This window comes from Balaenoptera ricei, chromosome 1 (assembly GCF_028023285.1).
Source record: "Balaenoptera ricei isolate mBalRic1 chromosome 1, mBalRic1.hap2, whole genome shotgun sequence".
Classification (NCBI taxonomy): domain Eukaryota; kingdom Metazoa; phylum Chordata; class Mammalia; order Artiodactyla; family Balaenopteridae; genus Balaenoptera; species Balaenoptera ricei.
In genome coordinates this window covers 82,954,399-82,975,009 of record NC_082639.1, presented here as the reverse complement: position 1 = coordinate 82,975,009, position 20,611 = coordinate 82,954,399, and the positions used below count along the sequence as shown (strand labels likewise).

At 47.8% G+C, this 20,611-nt stretch overlaps 1 protein-coding gene across 1 annotated transcript in view; it reads left to right on the top strand.

Annotated features, from left to right (window-relative positions):
* Positions 1-2,813: 2,813 nt before the first annotated feature.
* Positions 2,814-20,611, top strand: part of ABCA4 (ATP binding cassette subfamily A member 4) — a 125,544-nt gene continuing 107,746 nt past the window's right edge. The window contains exons 1-5 of the mRNA XM_059916005.1: positions 2,814-2,879; positions 9,948-10,041; positions 11,443-11,584; positions 14,021-14,160; positions 19,957-20,084. Coding sequence (XP_059771988.1) covers positions 2,814-2,879; positions 9,948-10,041; positions 11,443-11,584; positions 14,021-14,160; positions 19,957-20,084 — 570 coding nt within the window. The remainder of the gene's footprint in view (positions 2,880-9,947; positions 10,042-11,442; positions 11,585-14,020; positions 14,161-19,956; positions 20,085-20,611) is intronic.

Below are 20,611 nucleotides of genomic sequence, written 5' to 3'. Positions count from 1 at the left end.
AACAGTGCAGATAACTAGGGATCAATGAATGGGTAAGCAAAATGTGGTATATATAGACAATTAATATTATTTAGCCTTGAAAAGGGAAGGAATTCTAACATATGCTACAACATGGATGAACCTTGAAGATTACACTAAATGAAATAAGCCAGACACAAAAAGAACATCATATTTGATTTATGTGGGTACCTACAGTAGTCAGATTCATAGACACAGAAAGTAGAATGGTGCTTGGCAGGAGGAGGAGGGAATAGGGTTATTGTTTAATGGGTATAGAATTTCAGTTTGGTAAGATGAAAAATTTCTGGAAATGGATAGTAGTAATGGTTGTACGACAGTGTAAATGTACTTGGCACTACTGAACTATACACTTAAAAATGGTTAAAACGGTAAATTTTATGTCGTGTATATTTTGCCACGATAAAAAGAGGGTCTACATCAAAAAAGCATTTGTGCAGGCAAGAACATCAGTTAGGTAGGAATAATGCCATTGGAGTATCATCAGTTGAATTGAACAAAGTGCTCATAGTTTAACTTTTTCTATTGTAACTCAAAGAAAAATAGAATATTTTTATACTATGACAGGACACAATTTACAAAGCTGATGTCTGATGACCACCACTTTTTTTCTTCCCTTTGGGAATTTGGAAGGAGGCATATTTCTTCACCAGCTGTAGCTCCCCAGAGCAATCCCACATACTCTCCAACTTTATCCTCCCTGGGAATCTACTTAATCACTCCCAGGGCTTAATCTTCTGCTTATATGCTGATGATTCCCAAATCTATGTTTCCATCCCAGAACTGCCTGCTGAATATCTCCACTTAGATGTCGTCATAGGGACCTCAAAATCAATATATCAAATCCAAGCCCATCTTCTCTCCCGCTTCTTCCTAATCCCCTGGCCCCTTCTCTGGCATTTTCCTCTCAGTTATGGGCACCACCACCTCACTATCCAGCGAGCCAAGCCCTAAACCCCAGTCATTCTAACTGACTTCTCCCTCCTCTTCATCACCCACTTCCAATAAGCCACCAGCCTGCTGTGTCTCCAGTCCCTTCCCTCTTACTGCCTTTGCTCAGGCCTCTGCTCCCCACCCCACCCCCACTCCACTGCCAGAGTGAATTTACCACTCTTGGCAGCCACTGGATTAAAATCTGCAATAGCCTCCTGCATGATAGAATCCATATTCTGTAGCATGCAACAGTGTCTTAGCGATTCTGCCCAGAGCCCGCTCCTGTTTGGGTGTGCCCTGCACCTGTGGGCCACTCAGAGATCACTTCATAGGTGCTCAGGAAATCTTAGTTGAGTCAATAATAATCATCAATTCATCAGTCTGGTCCCTGGCTCCCTTTCTAGCCTAGTCTTTCAGCACTCCTCCATCCATACCCTCCACTCCAGCCTGCTTTACTTCTTGGTGTTTCCCTGGGCAGGATAAGCTATTCCTGCCTCCCTATCTTTGCAGGGGGGTTAAATGACTTGTTTAGGAACCCAACGTTGTCATGTGTCACCCTGAGCAACGTATTTAACCCCACTAGACTTCAGGTTCCTTGCCTGTAAAACAGAGTAAATGCCTACCTCACAAAATTGTAGTAAGGATATAATGAGATAACATATTCAAAAGTGGTCTGTAAACCATAAAAATGCTATAAAATGTTATTTTGTAATTCATCAAAGCCTAGCTTTAATGCCACCACTTCCAAGAAGCCTTTTTGATATCCTAAGCAGAAACCATCCTCCTCCTCTTGGAAGCCATACATAGCCCATATGCTCTCATGGATTCCATCACACTCCTTAACTTATCCAAGTTCATGTCTCATGTGTACAACCAGATCACAAACTCCATGAAGTCAGCATCCATTCCTACTCCATGACTCTCCCTCCACCCTATCAAGGTCTCAAGGGTCTAGAGTCTTTCAAAGAGAATCAACTTCTAAGATTTGAAGAGGTGGAGACTAAAAGTTCCTAGTGGTGAAGTAGCAGGAAGTCTTCTGTTTGTGATGCCCCTTGGGATCACGGATCCACCTCCAAATGACAAGTCCATCCACTGTGAGCTGGAATGACAGTAGCTGACCCACCTGCTGCCAGTCCTCAAGCCTGGACTGCGTCAGACATGGCTGGTCAGTCACAGGCCCTGTTCTGCTGAGCGTGGAGGGTTCCAGCAACTTTTCCAACACAGCTCCAGGTAGCCATGACTAGTTGATCAATTTCAGCCCAAGAGAGAAAAATCCTTTACCATCCACTAAGCTCAGAGATGCCTGCAAATAGCTGGCCTAAAGTCACTACAGAGCAAGATAAAGGGTTAAAAAAAGGGAGGGATGACTTCAGATCTGGCATGTGGGCTAGTTGGGCTTTAAAGTAGATGTCAATCCCTGGGTGCTGGCTCAGGGCAGGCTATTTCAGAGGACATGGCCCGCACTATATTTATGCACAGAGATTTTGTCCCAAACTGAAAGGTCGAAGATTCCCAAAGCATCCCCTTCAGGAACCCCAGAAACCCCTTTGATGGGGGAGGGAGCCTGAGGGTTTTGGTTTCCCACGAAATGGCCCCACCTCAGTTCACTTAGTGCTCAGCCACTCCTGTCTTCCTAAAAAGGTGCCAACGGAGTGTCAGCCTGTTTTCCTCCACAAAGGGATTACGTGTAATTAAAAGGGATTATGCTCTGAAGGAAGAAACTAGCCTTTAATCAGCCAGAGAAGGACACAGCAGCCTGAGCTGGAGGTGCTCTGGGCGCCATGTATGCCTGTTGCTGCCTGTGAGCCCCAGCCGTAGACAGAGGGCTAGGAGTGGTCTCCCGGTCTTCCGTGGTCAACAGCATGGGCTTTGCCAGACAGATCAAGCTTCTGCTCTGGAAGAACTGGACCCTGCGGAAAAGGCAAAAGGTAACAGGTGCAGCTTGTGGTCTCAAACTGAGGAGGTGTGGAGCAAATAGACAGTGGAGAGAGTGGGTGGGGTGGGAGTGGGTAAAGTGAGTAGCCAATGGGCTGGTTGCCATTTATCACTGAAGCATCAGGTAACTGTCTGGCTCCTCTGTGAGCCTCTCTGACAAGTGTCCTTCACAGGAAGATGTGCTTCTCTGTCCTGAGGTAGCTGCCTTCCACCTACAGCCCAGCACAGCCATATGATAAAGTTTGCTTTTGCCTGCCCTGAGCAGGAACCCACTGCCTGCCCATCCCTCCCCTGCCCCTGGTTTTTAAACCTGCTCCTCTGTCCACATGCCCTTGTGCAGCCATCCTGTGCGGCAGGAAGAGCCCTAAGTCCTGAAGATCAGGTGCAAAGGAAAACCATGCTCTCTAAGAGCTTTCCAATCCAATGATACTGTGTTTCATTGGTTCTACAAAGCACACTGGTTTTTCACATTTCTGAAATTGGACTGCAGCTCACAATCAAGTGACACGTTCTTTTCTTAGTGTGCAAAAAATAACAGTGCATCTAGCAATTGATGGTGTCTTAGATTCAATGAGATATCTTATCAACAACCACAGACGTTTACTGAGACTCCAGTGAGCACACATGGGACTGGGCTGGACCAGGGACTTAAAAGACACATATCCTACTCACTTCGAGTCTGGCTGTGAGAACCCAAAATATGTTTTGAGACCAAGAACAAGAAAAAGGAACATAGGCCAAATATCCCCTGAGAACAGGCAAGAGCCACAGGAGATCAGAGGATCCCAGGGGTGTACATGTAAATCTGACTGGCCTTTTAAAATTTTTTCTAAGAAAGGGTAAAGAGTGAATATATAACTATAAAGAAATAATGCACATTGCTATGGCCTCAGGGGCATGGCAATGCCAGATGACTAAACGAGCCGAGAGAAGATGAAGGGGGGAGGATTGAGGGGTGGGCAGGGTTGAGATTAGAGGGAGCCAGGCAAGGCAAGAGAGCTTGGAAGGAGACAGGGAGGAAGACGGGCTGTAGGGAAGAAGAGGACAGATCTGTTCCAAGCCTCGATTCAGCGTGGGTTTGTGTGGGCAGGACAGGGTTTGTGTGGGCGTTGGAAAGAAGGTTAGAGAGGGAAGGGGGCCAACAGGTGGAACATCTGAAGACCTATGATGAGTGTCTCAGTCAGGGTCCAGTCGGAGGGACTCTAATACAAGGAGGTGTTAGCTAGTACAAAGCTGGTAACTGAGGATGTAACAGAACTCCAGGGTGACATGGAGGTAGCAATTGCAGGATGCAGCTACCACCCCTGGAGCTGAGAGAACCAAAGGGAGAAAGCGGAATACAGAGGAGAAGAACACAGAGGAGATGTTAGCAGAGGTGGACCTCAGACCTGTGAGTAAGCGATGCAATGAGGCTGCTGCTGGGGTCTCTGAGCCCAGTCTTAGGCCCAGACCCAGGAGGCCCTCACAGTCTCTGCTTCCTTTTGCTGGTGTTGGTAGGTGGCCCCTGTTCAGGGACTCTGTCTTCTCCAGTGTGCTTCCTAGGGGAGCACATTGCCAGCCCCTCTGCAGCGAGACGGGGCCTTTCAGGCTGAGGACCTTGACTGCAGGAATCTCCCAGGAAGCACCTAGTTGGGGCTGACATTTGTATGATGACATCATGATGGCCTGGAAATTGAGGTCTCTGTCTGGTGTGCCTCCAGCTAGCTTCCCCTCTGCTCCCACGTTCTGGAAATTTCCAGGATGTCTGGGTATGATGGAGATATCCCCACAGCCCCTAAAAGCTCTGATAGGGATCTGTGGCTCCTTCTGTAAACTTTTGAAGCTGTAAACTTTCTGGAAGCTTCTGCCTTCACAAAATGGTGACTCTAAGAAAGAAAAATACAACACACGCAGCCCATAACTCAGCTCCTAGGTTTTTAATTCCTCAAACTTTCATGGTTTTTGATGTTTACTCTTGTGAGCAGAGCAGGAGCAAAAACCAGATACCAAATTTCCCCATTCCTCCTCTTTATCACTAAGAGCATAAATGAAAGTCTTCAGATCTCTGCTTTCCTCCCTCCCTTTTTTTCTTCCTCTGTTGACATTATTAAGTATTACTAAGTGCCTGGCACTGCACTAAGTATCACCTCATTTAACCCTCACCTCAGTTCCGTGAGAGAGCTACCACTATTATCCGCCATGGGTACAGATGAGGTCGTTGAGGCTTCAGATGTTAGTGACTGGTGGGGCTGGATCCAGGACTCCAGGACAGGCAGACATGTCAGTTACCCCACACTGCCCCCATGTATAAAGCCCCGTCTAATAAGCTGGTCAGGAAGACCACAAAGATAGGGTGACTGTATAATTTATCATCCAATCCAGGGTAGTTTTAAAAGTGAAAGGAGGCACTATTAATAATTAATAATAGTAATAATTAATAATTGCACGAGCACAGTAAGTGTAAACTGATACTGGACCTAGCAAACTGGGCTGTATGGTCACCCTCTACGTCCTATATAGCCAGGTGAGTTAGACAGCCCCTGCCCTCATGGAATTCAGAGCCAGGTGGAAGCAGGTGTCTGTGCACAATTACTGAGCTGAAAACCATGTGCAACTGTGGAGTAGAAGGAAGCATGGGGTGGGGGATGAGGATGAGCTCTGGGAGCTCAGAAGAGAGATTGGGGTTGGCAGGAATAAGAGAAGGCTCCACAAGGAGTTCATTCCCCAGAGCATGCGTTTCCAGTGATAAGACCTCTCCCACTGGTGGGGACAAATACATGTGCGCCCACATTTTCGATGGGTCAAGCACTGTGTTGGGATGGTTTATAAAGACCATTAGATGTGTCTCTTGCCCCTTAGAGCCCACAGTCTAGGGCTCCTTAGTGTCATCTCCCTGGTCCCAGCTTCCGTATCAGGGCAGGATACTTGGGGAAGCCTAAGGATTCATGAGAGTACGGGGCTTATCATTTCTTGGACCCCAGACCTGGACATCTGGTACCGCTGTGACCTTTGACTTGGGGCCCAGAATTAGGTGAGGAAAACCTGGCAGGTGTGGAGAAGCTGGGCAGCCAGCTCCAAGCCTTCCCAGGTCCTGGGTCATATTCATCCAGATTAAGAACCCTGTTTGGGCTCTCGGTGCAGAAGGGAGAATCCTGCAGCTCATTTCAAAACTTGGCCACCCGCTTTCAAATTGAAAACAGAGTAGGAGGGAAGAAAACCTAACTGGCCAAGATTTAAAACAACAAGCACGACTCTGCCCTTCCATGTGACCCCTCCTCCCCTAAGAAGGTTGAGTGGTAAGGAGAGGGGGAGGGGAGAGGAAAAAAAAAAGGGAACAAGGAAATACCAGTTTGGAAAAAAAAATTTCCACCGGCCCCTTCTGAGCTTCGGCTGGGCTTAATTAAAGTTACAGACATGTTTAAAGAGAAGGGGTGTGGGGAGTCAGAGCTGCTCTGAAAACATGTTTTTAATTACACTGTGGAATTTCTCCCTAGGGTATGCCTGTGCACAGTTGAGCATCAAGGACAAAGATGCCGCTCTGGGGTCGGGGTGCTGAGTCCACAATTCTGGGGGAGGGAGAAGAGGTTGTTGTGAGGACTTGCCGGGCTAGAAGGGCTAGAAAAGAATTGCCGGTGGTCTTTGTGCAGGGAGTGAAGTGTGAAATGCAGCCCTTCCAAAACAAATGCTTGCAGAGTTGGAGCAGTAACACCGACTTCTCAAAAAATGCTTTTCAAAGATTACCAACCACTACCTGTGCCAGTGGTTCTCAGGCCCGGCTGCACGTTGGAACTACCTGAGAAGTGTTAAAAAACAAACAGAAGACACCGAGCTGATGTCCCACGGCCAGGCATCCTGGTGTAATTGATGTGGGGCATGGCCCAAACTCCCCACAGGATTCCTGCCTGCAGCTGCGTGAGAACCGCAGACCTAGGTCAACGAAGGTGGTCACTGGAGAGGCAGGGACTATAGGCAGAAAACAGCAGCCCTAACTCAGCGATATGGTGAAGAGGAGCTCCTGCAAATCTGTACTAGTCCTAGCACTAGGCAGAGGATGAAGGAGGAAAGGAAGATTCTGATCTGGCCTCCTCCTGCTGGGTGGACTTCCAAAGACCAGATACTTCAAAAACACAAGAGTGAGTGAGTGAGTGGGTGAGTAGATGAGAGAGGGTGTGATTCACATGGCAAAGAGGGATGAGATGCACTAGCTTAAGTTTGGGAATTTTATCCATGGGACAGTTAAGACAGGCTAGCTGACCCTCCCATGGTCCAAGGTCCTCTAACATATGGAGTAGGGGACAGTGTGTGGTTAGTTTTCTCAGGAAGCCCCGTGTTTCCAAACTGACAACTGAGCAGTTCTGACTCCAGAAAGGGAGAAAAGGAGGACAGCATGAATGTGAGTGGAGGGCAGACCTAGGAGTTGCAGATAATTTTAATTATAACTCCTTGCTCTTCAGACTTTATAATGTGCTGTCACCTACAATGTCCCTGTGACCCTTGGGAGAAGTGAGGGTCAATAATAAATGGCTTACGTTGATAGAATGTTACCATGTGCCAGACTCTGCTTTAGGTGTTTTACACAGTGAACTCATTTCATCCTTACAGCTGCTCTGAGAGGTAGGTCCTGATATCACCCCCATTTTACAGAAGAGACCCTGAGGCATGGAGAGGTAGAATGGGTTACCCAAGGTTGTACAGCTAATAGTGAAGTTGGCTAAGAACCCCTGGTATTGACACACTCTTAACCCTCAGTATAAGCTGTAGGACAAAACCCATTTCACAGATGAGAAAACTGAGACTTGGGGATTAAGCAAGCCCCAAAGTGACTCCTAATCTAGATCTTTCCATTCCCAAATCAACATCAGTGTCTCATACACCAGACAATTCCCAGATAGACATTGCTCTATGGAAGGTGGCTGACTTACTAGGTAGGAAGCCAGTTTTGCAAGTAGTTGTCTTAAGGAAGAGTCAAATGTGTAGAATCTGGACTGGTTGTCTCATTTCCTTGGTGAGGACACCACGAATAAGTTTTGGTTTCATTGCTTGCATGTATCACTCACATTGCTATCTTGTGGAACTTGCTCCCCGACCTTGCCCACTGACAGGGTGACCTGGGATGGAAGGCGTGAAGCCAGCATACATGTCCCTGGGGGAAGCAGTTTGTTAAGTCTGCAAACGGTTGTTTACCTAAGCCTCTAGTCACCTCCAGCTTTCCAGAGAAGCCTCCTAGACCAGTCGTCTTGACAGAGACTCACTCATTCCACCAATATTTACTGGGCACTTATTATAAGCTTGGCCCTGTGTTGGGTGTAGTGACAAGAATAGATGTGGTCCCCGTCCTCAGGAAGCTTATAGCTAGTGAGGGGTCCACCTTCATGAAGGAGTAATGACTCTGAAGTACGATGAGTGATAAAACAGGGGAAGTGCGCTGCTGTGGGAACAGCTGTGCTGGCTAGTACCCAGCAAAGATGGATGAAGCTGTTAACAGTGAGATAGGGTCACCAGGGACAGTCTTTACCCTTCCTCCCTTGATTTGCATGACCTGGGGGGACTGCCAGCATTTCTATGGCTATCAAGTATGCTTGGGGTCAGTCCTCTTAACACGGGATGGGACTTGTCCAATACTGGTGTTTTGCCATTTTGGGGGAGAATATGTGCCTTAAGGAAAAATCTTCTTTCTTCTTCCCATAATGTTTGTGTGAGTTTTTCCTCTAAAACATCCTCCCTAGACATATTTTGGATAAAACATTTTGTAAAAAGTTACAACTGCATAATCACCACCTACCCTGAACATGTTTTGCTTTTTCTTCAATGTATTATCTTTTTTCCGTCTTCGACTTATGATTTGTCATAATTCAGTTGCCAGCAGACCTCACCAACAGAAAAGGAACAAAGATTTATTGAGCACCTGCTATGGTGTCCACTACTTTGCTGAGAGTTTAAGTACATTTCTTTGGAAGGAACAGCAAAGGGTTAAATTTAAAACCATGCGAATAGCCCCTAGCAGATCTATATATACTTACATTTCTGTTCTTAGCCATCTGCCTTAATTCTCCTTTAAATCTTATGAGTTTCCTTCCTAAGGTCTCTGGAATGGGGGTTGAGTAGAAGAACTATTACATTCCCCAATACATACCCCCCCACCCTCCCCCCAGTAATCCCACACGTCCAACCATACCCTCATGTGCAATGCCTCAGGGTGTGGGCTGTAGCAACCAACTTGTTCTCCTTCCTTTGGAGCCAAGAGTCCTTAAACTCTAAATTGAACCTAAATTTAAATACCTACTTTCAATTGTATGTTGGTACCAGCAACCTCTTCCAGTGTTATAAAATCCCATGGCGGTATAAGTTTAAGCAACAAGAAATTGTTGAAGGAAAACGTTGGTATACCCAGATTTCTGGGTTTGACTTTGCTATGGATCACAGTATTTCACAGAGGCATTTGCACCTTCATTCATTCATTCATTCATTCAGTGACCACATATGCAAAGTCTAGCAGCACTAGAAGAAGACAGGGCCGGTGTGTGTGTGGGAGTGGGGGAATGTGGAAGAGCACTGAGCCGGGACACAGGAGGCTGGATTTTGGTTCTAATGCTGTCACTGCTGATGAGACACTGCATGGGTCACCTGCCCTCCGTGGGCCTCTGTTTCCTCATCTGCAGAAGGAGAGGTTACAAGGAGACCTTTACTACCTGCAGTATCAGCATTACCTGTGAGCTTGTTAGACATGTGAGATCTGATGGGGTCTTACAGAATCAGAATTTGCATTCACATGCACAGCAACGTCCAAAAACATCGAAGCGCATATCTTGATGACTTTTAACGAAAGTACTGTGCTAATGCAGTTTTCTAAAATAGAGGCAGAATGGAACCCAGAGGGACACCAAGTCTTGTTAGTCTAATATATCAAAGTAGAGGCAGTATGGGAGATGGGATTTAAAAAAAGGAAGTCCTTTAGGTAAATATACCACAACCAAAGTCCTATTGCATAGACAGACACTGAAGTGAAGTATGTCTGCTTTGGGTATGTTTCCTGTAATCTCGTAGCATCACTGGTCTTTCTCTCTTTTTTTTTTTTTTCCCAGATTCGCTTTGTGGTGGAACTTGTGTGGCCTTTATCTTTATTTCTGGTCCTGATCTGGTTAAGGAATGTCAACCCACTCTACAGCCAACATGAATGTAAGCATAATGGGGGTGAGGGTAGGGGGAGCCTTGCCAGGCCTGGAGGTCCTATCCATTTGTTTAGAAAGGTTTTGGGGGCTGGGGGTGCCAGGATCTGATCTGCTTATCATCATTTTATGCCTACGATTCAGAAAACAGAGATTCATCGGCGTTATGCAAACTAACTTTTAAATCCTACACATTCTATGCAGATACTTACATGTGGTTACTGAAGAATTGTGTAATTATTTTTTATTTGGTTGTTTTTTTCCTATACCTAAACTCTTCCTGACTTTAAAGGGAGAAGATTATAGATGAGTTCTCTGAAATATTTTGGAGACAGTTCAGAGATATGTTAGACATGGTGCTAAAGAAAAATGAGAAGGGACAAAAAATAATATATTAATAATATAGTATTTCTTGGACCCCAGAGGTGTCCTGGGACCGAAGGTGAGCCTGTAAGTGCCTCTTTTATACTATGCCCCTCAGAGAAAGCCTTCGTCTGGGTTCTGGCCAGGATGCCATCTTCTGGCTCTAGACAGCTGATGGGAGGGCCTCAGGAGTTATGCACAGCTGCTCAGTCCCCTATTCTTGCTCCTCAGCCTCTTGTTTTTAAGTTTCAGGCCCCAAGTTCTGACTCAGCCTTCTACGCATCAAACTCTTGCCTCTTTACCTCACCCACCAAGGAGCCCATAACCTGCGCCTGGGCCCCCTCTTGCATGCTTGGGGGTAGATGCTCAATACAGAGTTGTGGAAGGAATAGATGGACCTCTTCTCCTCCTCAAGCATCAGCAACTCGCGGAGGCTTCTTGCGCTAACATCTCTCTGCCTCTCCCCACGCCCCCACCGAAATGATGTGCTCCTCCTCTGTTCCCCCTTCACACTTCCGTCCATGCCTCTATTACGACATTTGTCCATCTCTCCACTACACTGGGAGCTTGAGAGAAGAGACTCTGTCTCCAGCAGATGCTCCTGCTTCTTTTTTTATTTTTTATTTTTTTAACAAATTTATTTATTTATTTTATTCTTAGCTGCGTTGGGTCTTCGTTGCGGTGTGTGGGCTTTTGATTGCAGTGGCTTCTCTTGTTGTGGAGCACGGGCTCTAGGCACACGGACTTCAGTAGTTGTGGCTCCCGGGCTCTGGAGCGCAGGCTCAGTAGTTGCTGCACACGGGCTTAGTTGCTCCGCGGCATGTGGGATCTTCCCAGACCAGGGATTGAACCCGTGTCCCCTGCATTGGCAGGTGGATTCTTAACCTATGCGCCACCAGGGAAGTCCCGCCCCTGCTTCTTAAATGTTGGTGAATGAAGGAAAGCACCAGAAGGGCAGGGGTCCTTCCTGCAGAGGCTCTAGATCCTAGGGCCTGCATCCTACTTAGCGTCAATGACTAACTCCTTGTCTTCATTTCCTGTCTTAAAGGCCATTTTCCCAACAAGGCGATGCCCTCAGCAGGAATGTTGCCATGGCTCCAGGGAATTTTCTGCAATGTGAACAATCCTTGTTTTCAAAGTCCCACCCCGGGAGAATCTCCTGGAATTGTGTCAAACTATAACAACTCCATGTAAGTGCTGAGATTCCCACCATACTAGGAGGAGGCTGTGCACCCTTTATTCTCATCTTGCCCTGGAGTTCATGTGTGAGCACACAGAGCATGTGATGCTGAATGAGTGTTTCTGTGGCTTGCTGAAGCCTTAAACTCAAAGGAGCAGGGCATGTTTCCTCCTTGGAGCATTCTATCAGCTGTCAGGGCACTTGAGGAAAAGGCTTCAAACTAAGACCACATAACACAATTTCTTGTTCCATATATCCCCAAGATGTGACTTGGAGTCTGACTTCAGCCCCCTGCTGAGATGTGTCCACTGCCTCCAGGCCATTCACCTGCTTGGGTGGAGTCACTGGATGAAAACAACTCAGTTCCCCTTCTGTTTCCTTACATCGCTCGCCACGCTGGATCAATTCTGAGAGATCTCTGTTCCTTTAAAAGCCTTCTTGGACATCTAAAGGCTAAGAAAAATGTCAGGGAACCTTCTGAGGGTGAATGAAATCAAGTTTACAAGGTGAAGTTTGCTTCTTGGAAGACAAAGACAATTTCCAAATCCTCTGTCATAAATGCCATCAGTTCCCTTGGTCGGCAAAATCTTAGTATACTGCTTGAGAGCAGAAGTTCTTAACCTGTGGGGCTGACGACCATTCCGAGAATCTGATGGAAACTGATGGCCCCTCTCCCAAGAAAGATGGACACACACACACACAAAACATTACACTGTGCATATGATTTCAGGGGACTTGTGGACTCCAGGTTAATGACCTCTGGTCTGGGATCGAATTCAGGTCAAATTCCATACGAAAAGGGTCTATTTTTGGAATTCCCTCTCAGAGCAGGAGGTAGGGGGACTTGATGTAACATGTTCTATAGACAGAGGCTCAGGGATGAGGACAGGATTGTCCTTCAGCCACTGGGCTGACCTCGAGCTGCAGCTTGTGGCATTTCACCAACAAAGGCTTGTTGGGGAGTAGGCTTCACCTACTTGTATAAACATCAAGTCAGAGGGAAACTGAGATATTTGGTTACTCCAGTTCTTTCCTTAGAGGAGATCTGGATATAATTCCTCCAGGACAAAACTGCATTTTGACTAAAATAAAAAGAACATTTGGTAATTCAGCTTAATACTCAGAGGTAGCCTTCCCCACTGGGAACAAACTGCGACTGCTTTTGCCCTACAAAGGCAGAGGTGAGTAGTTGTGACAGAGACTGCACGGTCCACAAGCCTATAATCTGTTTGCTAACCCCTGGATTATAGGAAGATGGAGGAGGGAACACAGAACACCCACCTTCCTGGGAAAGTCAGCAGATGGCATTTTAGCTGGGCTCCCATGGCTGCAAACACCACCTGGAAGCTTTAATTTACAATCTGTACTTTCAGCTTGAGCCTCCTTGAGGTGCCTGAGAAGAAACACCTGCCTAGAGATCCCACGGGTCCCATGATGGGATCGGGGAGACTTGAAGGCATTTCAGCAGAGGCTGTATGGAGCTTTGGTGGGACTGGCACTGACAGTGTCTACAGATTGAGAGGTGGGAGCTGGGGAAGGGAAGGGGTTTCGGACTCCAGCTGTACTCAGCATGTGAACAAGGAAATCTGGGTTTCATGTTTCACACACACATTATGAGTGAAACATTCATTTGCTTGCAAGGCACAGAAACACATAAACAAGTTTAAGCCTCAGAGGGAAAGATATAGTTTGGACACCAGATCTTCTTGAAAAGCCAGGAGCAGCAAGGCAGTTCTCAGGGAGTGGGAGAAGAACTGGAGAGCCGTCAGGAGCTGCTCCCTCCCGTCTGGGCCTACAAGGTCCAGCCTCTCTGCCTCCCTCTGGCCTTCTACTCCATTTGCCTCTCTCCATGGACCAGTATCCCCTGCTTCTCAATGCCTGGGCTGGTGCTAGTTGCCCAGTTCATGGCCCCTCAGCTTGGGCAATCAGAAGAGCATCCCTGAGTACCATTCAAATTCCTGGGAACAAATCTGCTTAGCCCAGCTTTATTCTCCTTGTCCATCAGCCTTGGTGGAGGTGTGTGTGTACATGCGTGCAGAGAGGACTTTGCGGGTTAAGCATGGCTGTTAGAACCTGCTCATATGAATGGCTGGTCTCAGAGAAGTGGGTACTGGCTGGGAAGAGCCTCCAGTAATATCTCCTAATATCATCCTATTTAAGGGTTCTTGGGACAGGACACACATAGAGAATGGGGTTGAGAGGTGACCCAGCCCTGGCAAAGTTGGAAGACTTTTGACAACAAATTTCTCACTGCCCATGTTATCTTATATGTATAAGGAAGTAAAAATATCTTTCTCCTTTGCCTTGGCAATATTGAGAGAATACATAATGTAATAGATAGGTCAAGCAGGTGGTATGTTAAAAAATTATACAGGTATTATGATGATGATAATGATGTTGATGAAAATGACAGCTATGTCTTTATTGATGAGGCTCTTTCTTACAGCTTGGCAAGGGTGTATCAAGATTTTCGAGAACTCCTCATGGATGCACCAGAGAGCCAGCACCTTGGCCAGGTTTGGACAGAACTCTGCACCTTGTCGCAACTCATGAACACCCTCCGGATGCACCCCGAGAGGACTGCAGGTGACGTGGGCTTTAGTGTTCTTACTATCACTTGCCTCTCACTTGCCTTCTCCATCAGAGAGACTGAAGATTACAGGAAAGAGTTTGGAGATTTGGTTGCAAAAGATACCAGAGGGTGCAGGAAGGTATGGGACCTAGAGGCAGCATGAGGCTTACCTTGGCAAGAACTCCTCTTCCTGCCAGGCTTGAAGGTGGGAAGTTGGGAAAGAAGGCAGGAAAGGTCTCATCCCAGGTAAGTCCAGAGATAGGAGAATGCGGAGAGAGATGGTGCTCTGGGAAGTCTGAGGCCAGATGAAGGGCTGGGAGCAAGGGGAGGAGTGTGCGGAGCATGGTAAGGGTGTGGAACACTTTCACAGAGTCCTAGAGAGTGACCTACCCAGGACCGTGTGGAAGCAATGCCAAGTAGCAGTAAGGAGCCAGGGAGGTCAGAGCACATGTTTATCATGACATAAATATGTACAGTTATTCTGTTTCTTCTGGTAATATTCAGCATCCCAGGCCCTGAGGCAGAGCAGGTGCAGAGTGGGGGGATGCAGGGCTGGGGGCTGGTAGGGAGGTGCCACAGAAAGTCCAGGAGTCCAGGGGGTTGAGGGTGGTGATTGGACTACACGGATCGGGTTCAGGCTGCATATGGATGGAGGAGAAGCCAGAAGTACTGCAATTGCCCAGGGGAAAATGGAGGGGCAAGAGAATAGAGGTCTTGGAGGGTTCCATGACCCTGTTTAAGGACTGAGGAAATAGCAGGATGGAAAGATTGACAGATGTGGTCAGAATGTGAAATATGCGAATTCAGGATTTCAAAGGCATGCAGGACAGATGAAAACAAGCCCCCAGGTGTGGCCATGGTTGTTGAAGTGGAGCGGAGGTGAAGGTTAGGTGATGGGGAGGGGAAGGAAATGAGAGGCCACGCTGGATGGACACTGAGGTGGTGTGGGTAGGAGAGCCCGTTGGAGTCCAGAAGCGTGAGGAGGAAGGGTGGAGGAGCTCCCTCTCCCATGCCCCTCCTCCCCAGGGGAAGAACTAGAAACAAGCAAAACCCAAACCCAGTAACCACTCTGACATCTCTTTTTAGAGCACAAGTTAATGTTGTGTTTGTCACATCCGCCATAGACTCCTCTGTAGGTGGCTGGAGAGACTGGCCATGGCAGTGGCCTGGGCACCAGCTGGACCACATCCCCTTGCAGGGGCAGATGAGCAGCTGGAAGAGAACAGGGCTGCCAGGACCCCAGGGGTCACTGCAGTCCTGGGAGTGGAAAAGTTTTTTCAGGGGTGGGGCTCAGAGGCTGCGAAGGAAGTGGTTTGTTGCTGCTGCGAGATGTCTGCTCCTAGGATGGAGATGGGGAAGTGACTGTCAGGATGATCTTGGAGGATGACAAGGTTGAGGAAGGGGACATCCAAGGGGACAGGAGGGGCTGGATAGAAAAGCTTCTGCTCGGGGAGAATGGTACAAGCCAACCCCCCAGGGCTCCTCACCCATGCTGCACAGTCAGCAGATGTTTGGTGAGCACCCACCGAGCCAGGCAGTGTGCCAGTCCCTGGGGACAGAGAGGTGGTCAGACCAGTGCTCTCCCCTGAGGGGTCCCTGGGCAGAAGTGGAAGGACCAAGTGGTCAGTAACCACACCATGTGGGGGGCTGGTGGAGGGAAGCAGGGGGGCTTCAAAGAGCACAGGGGAGTCAGGAGGGGAAAGTTGTCCAAGGAGAACCTGACCCTCCTCCCACTGGGCCACCTTCTCCCTTCTCTCCCCATTGGAGTAATAAAGGACACCAGTGTGATCAGATGACCGTTAAGATTACTTCATTACATTCTAATTCTTTCAAAGATAGTAATGCATATACTTTAAGTAGTAAAACCAGATTACAAACACTGTCTTCTTTGCTACTCGGAAGTTTACTAAGATTTTACTTAGCTCAAGCTTAAAGGGCCTTGCAGGGTATGAGCACGGTTAGCATTTTAATAGTGAGGGAAGTAAGGGGAAAGCACAAACAAGAAAGCATTTTTTTCCCCAAGGTTAAACAAGCGGATGAGAACACGGGCTTATCCGACCCCTGGAATGACTGTCTACCTCATTCATCCAGCAGATATTTCATTTTGTTTTCTGATTGTCGGATGGAGTCCGGCTGGGAGGAAATATAAAGGAAGTCATTTCAAACCACAGTGTCTCTGTGGTCTTTCAAGCCTGTATATGGGAACCAAAACCACTCCTTCCCGGCCCGACGCAGGACTAGTTTTGAATTGGCACGCAGATGCTCCTTCTGCTGGCCTTCAGGCTGTCGGCGAACGTTCCTTTCAAGAGGGCAGCTTCGGGGCGCTGGGAAAACTGGGTCAGGGAAGGCCAGCCAAGGCTCTCCAGAGGACTTTGGGGCCCGAGAACACAGACTCTGCAGAACCCCTGACCTTGGTGGCCATGAGAGGGTAGAGGGGACCATCCCCAAGAAAAGAGACAGAGTCTCTGAAGGAATTCCAGGCCGGGGACTGAAGTCCACCGTCAGAACTGAAGACGGTTTCAGAGTCTGTCCCAGGGTCCCCTGGGGACCTTGCCGGCTCTGAGCATTGACTCCTCAGCCCAAAGCTGCAGTGGAGGGTTAAGCCTTTGAAAGCGAGGTGGGTGGCTGTAACTGGGGTGTGCTTTTGCCTGTCAGTTCCCGGTCACCTGGGAAAGTATGCCAATGGTGACCCAGGGCATTTTCCTTTCCCAGCAAACCTGTAGTACTGCATTCTCCGCAGAGGAGGATTAATGGTAAAAGACCAGCCATGAAGCCCCCTCCGCACTCACCCCCAAGCAAGCTTTGCGGTCTCTCAATCATCTTTAAACGCTGTCTTCCCCTTAGCCTCACGCACACCTTCTCCTGGCTTCCCCCACCCCAGCCTCAGCTCCCCTGACCTCCATGGGCCTCAGCGGCCCCCTCCCCCAGCCTCTAATCTTCCCAGGGAAGAGAACAAGAAGAACCACATTTTAAACTACATTTATTTTTCTTTCCTCAGGCCCCCAGTTCACATTTCTCCCTCGGGAGTCTGGTGTAGCTGCTGTCTGGTATCGGCCACTGCTTACGCTTTCGGCCCCACGCTCTCCGAACAGGGTGGCCCCCAGCCCTCCTCAGGTGTGCTGAACCAGCACGCTCCTGCCCCTTCTCCCTAGGGCCACGGCAGCCCAGGCACCTGGGTGGGAAACTGGACCAGGGCAAAATCACTCCCAGCTTCCTTTGTTTTGTCCCTTCTCCCCAGCAAGGTATTTGTATGTAAGGTCAGGTGAGGGAGTTAAAGAATAACAAAGAGTTACACTAGTCAGATAGGGCCCTGACTCTCAGGTCAAGACAACAGATATTTATTGGGTGTCTCCTGTCATTCCGCAGACATTTACCAAGGACCTGATTCCACGTCAGGCTCTAATGCTGGGTGTCAGATAGAGGTGACTTGGAGAGCTTACATCTCTGTGCCCAGCATTGCTCAGTATGATGGGGAGTATAATAAAAGCAGGATCCTTAGCTCCCTACTCTCAAGAGCCTCTGTGTGTGTGTGTGTGTGTGTGTGTGTGTGTGTGTGTGTGTGTGTGTTCGGGGTTGCATTGCTGGAGGCCAGAGGATGTAGTATAATGCTGTATACAAAGAAATGATTCAGAGATGAACAACCAAGCTGGTGCCCCAGGGGAAGAAAAAAGGAAGCTGGATTTGGAAGATGACAGACATATGTTATTGAAAAGGAAAGAAGGCAAGAAGAAAATAGACCAGCCCCTCTCAGAACCATCCCCCTCTCTTGGGGGAATGCCCCCAATCCATGGTTTCAGTTATCTGTGGTCAACCACAGTCCAAAAATATTAAATGGAAAATTCCAGAAGTGAACAACTCATAAGTTTTAAATTGTGTGCCGTTCTGAGTAGCATGATGAAATCTTGGGCTAACCTACCCAGGATGGAAACCATTCCTTTGCCCAGGTATCCTGCGTGTTAGTCACTTACTAGCTGTCTAGCTTAGCTTATCAGATCGACTATCGCAGTATCACAGTGCTTGTGTATGAATAACTCTTATTTTATTTAATAACGGCCCCAAAGTGAAAGACCAGTGATGCTGGCAATTTGGGTATTCTTTCACTGTGCCTAATTTATAAATTAAACTTCATCATAGGTACGTATGTATAGGAAAAAACATAGTATATATAGGGTCTGGTACTATCTGTATCCACTGGGGGGGGTGTCTCAGAATATATCCACTGAAGATAAAAGGGACTATTATATATTATAGTCAGTTTCCCCTAAAGGCTTTGGGCTTTTCCTAAGCAAAAGGTAGTGATACTGAGCTACCTGGCAGTACAACTCTAAGGGACATCCATTGTGGTGAGAGAGGCTGCTGTGTGGTGGGACCTCGGGGCTGGTTCCCCTGCCCCAGCTGCACGGGCAGGCCTGTGGCTGGCCCATCCCCTTTCAAGAGGAAATTAGTAGCGACATCAATCTGGATAAGACATACACAAAGAAAGTCACAACCTGAACATGAAGGGTGACTGTCAAGCACTTGGGGGGCTAGGCCTCTCGGGGGGCTAGGCCTCTCGGCGACCTGGGGAGAATTTGGGGAGGAAGAGCACTGTGGTGTTAGAAGCTGGAAGGAACAGGGGCATTTGATGATTACAGTTAGTTAGTTAAAGAAGAACTAAGAGATAAGCAGTCAACCAGGCTCCCGGAGACGTTGGGATGTAGAGATAACTGTTTTCATGCAACCCAAATGCTTTCCCTTAATGTTGAAATGATTTCATAAATATCTGGGCCCGTCCCCCTCTTCTCTGGCTGGTGCCTCATGAACTGTAGCAGTGGCCAGCTTCAGAGTGAGTGTTGGCCCTGGAAGCAAGCAGAGAAGGTGGGTGTGCCTCCCCTGGGAGGGGTAAGAATAATATTAATGCAATCAGGTCAAGCATTTTTTTGAGCTGGGAGCTAATAAGCACTTTACACTCCTTATCCTGAGTCACCCCACAACGATCCTAAGAGGTAGATGTGGAAAGTGCAGACACAGAGAGGTTCAATCACTTGCCCCAAGGTCACCTCACCTGTTAGAAGTCCTTTATGCCTCCTTATAAAGAAATTTCTGCTTCCAATAGGTTTTGAGTGGAGCTGAAAGAATGTGACTGAGCTGATCAGGGCATGAAACTGCAAGCCCAGGCAACAGTCCATCCCCCTTTCCCCACGTGAAGATTTTCTTGCCCCAGACAGCTTGATCTCTCTTAGTACATGTCCATACCCTGAGCTTAGAGCCATAGCTGAGATGACAGAATCACCAAGAAGGGTTCTGTACCCCATGACAACGGCACTAATTCCCCTCCAATTCTAGACTTTCTCAGCCTTAGCACTATTGACCTTTTGAACCAGATAGTTCTTTGTTTTATCAGAGAAACGGGGTTGTCCTGTGCCTTGTGGGATGTTTGGTGGTATCCCTGGCCCCTATCCACTAGTATCAATACTTCCCCAGTTGTAACAACCAAAAATGTCTCCAGACATTGCCAAATATTCCCAGGGGGACAAGACTGCTCCTCACCCCCACCCCATTGTCCAAGACCAACTCCACAAAGCATCCGATGGCCACCACCCCGACCTAACTTTTTCCACCTTGTGTGCCTTCTCACTAAATTTGGCTCGTCTGCTCCAGCAGTAAATGCTGTGACTGCCACTGGCAGGGGCCCTGGCTCTTAGGCGCTCCCAGGGAACCCAAAACAGAGCCTTCCTCTGAGAGTCAAGTTAGAAATCAATTCTAGATGTTTTCCCTTTTTTGACCCATCTCTCCTCCAACACCCTGTTCTTTTTTTCATTCCTACGCAGGAAGAGGAATACGAATACGGGATGTCCTAAAAGATGAGGAAACACTGACACTGTTTCTCATAAAGAGCATTGGCCTGTCTGACTCAGTTGTCTACTTTCTGGTCAACTCCCAAGTCCGTCCAGAGCAGGTAGGTGGATGTCATTGGTCAGTGGTCCCTGGAGGGGAAGGGTGGGCACTGAGCCTGAGCCTGAGAAAGGCAAAGGAGACCTTGAGTTTCTTTTTTCCTTCTTGCTTTCACATTCAGAATCATTCACATTCATGCCGCACACTCAGGAGAATACCTGGGGGTCACTTGTGGTGATGAGCATTCCCATCGCAGGATTCTGGAGCGGCGCAAATCCTGGCAGCCCTTAAAACATCTCAGAGTTTATGACTGGAAGGAACCTTAGAGACCATGTGGCTCAGACTCCTTTTATAGTTGAGGAAACTGAGCTTTATTCATGTATTCACCAAATACGTAGAGATGTTTTAGGTACCAGAATACAGTGGGAACAATACGAGGAAACCCCTGACTCTGGGAGCTCATATTCCAGCGGGGGCGACAGGCAATAATCAAGTAAGCCAAGGGCACCTACGTGCGTTTCCAGATTGTGAAAGGGGCTGTGAGGAAGGTCTAGCAGGGTCGGAGTTAAGGAGGGACTGGGGGCAGTTTTA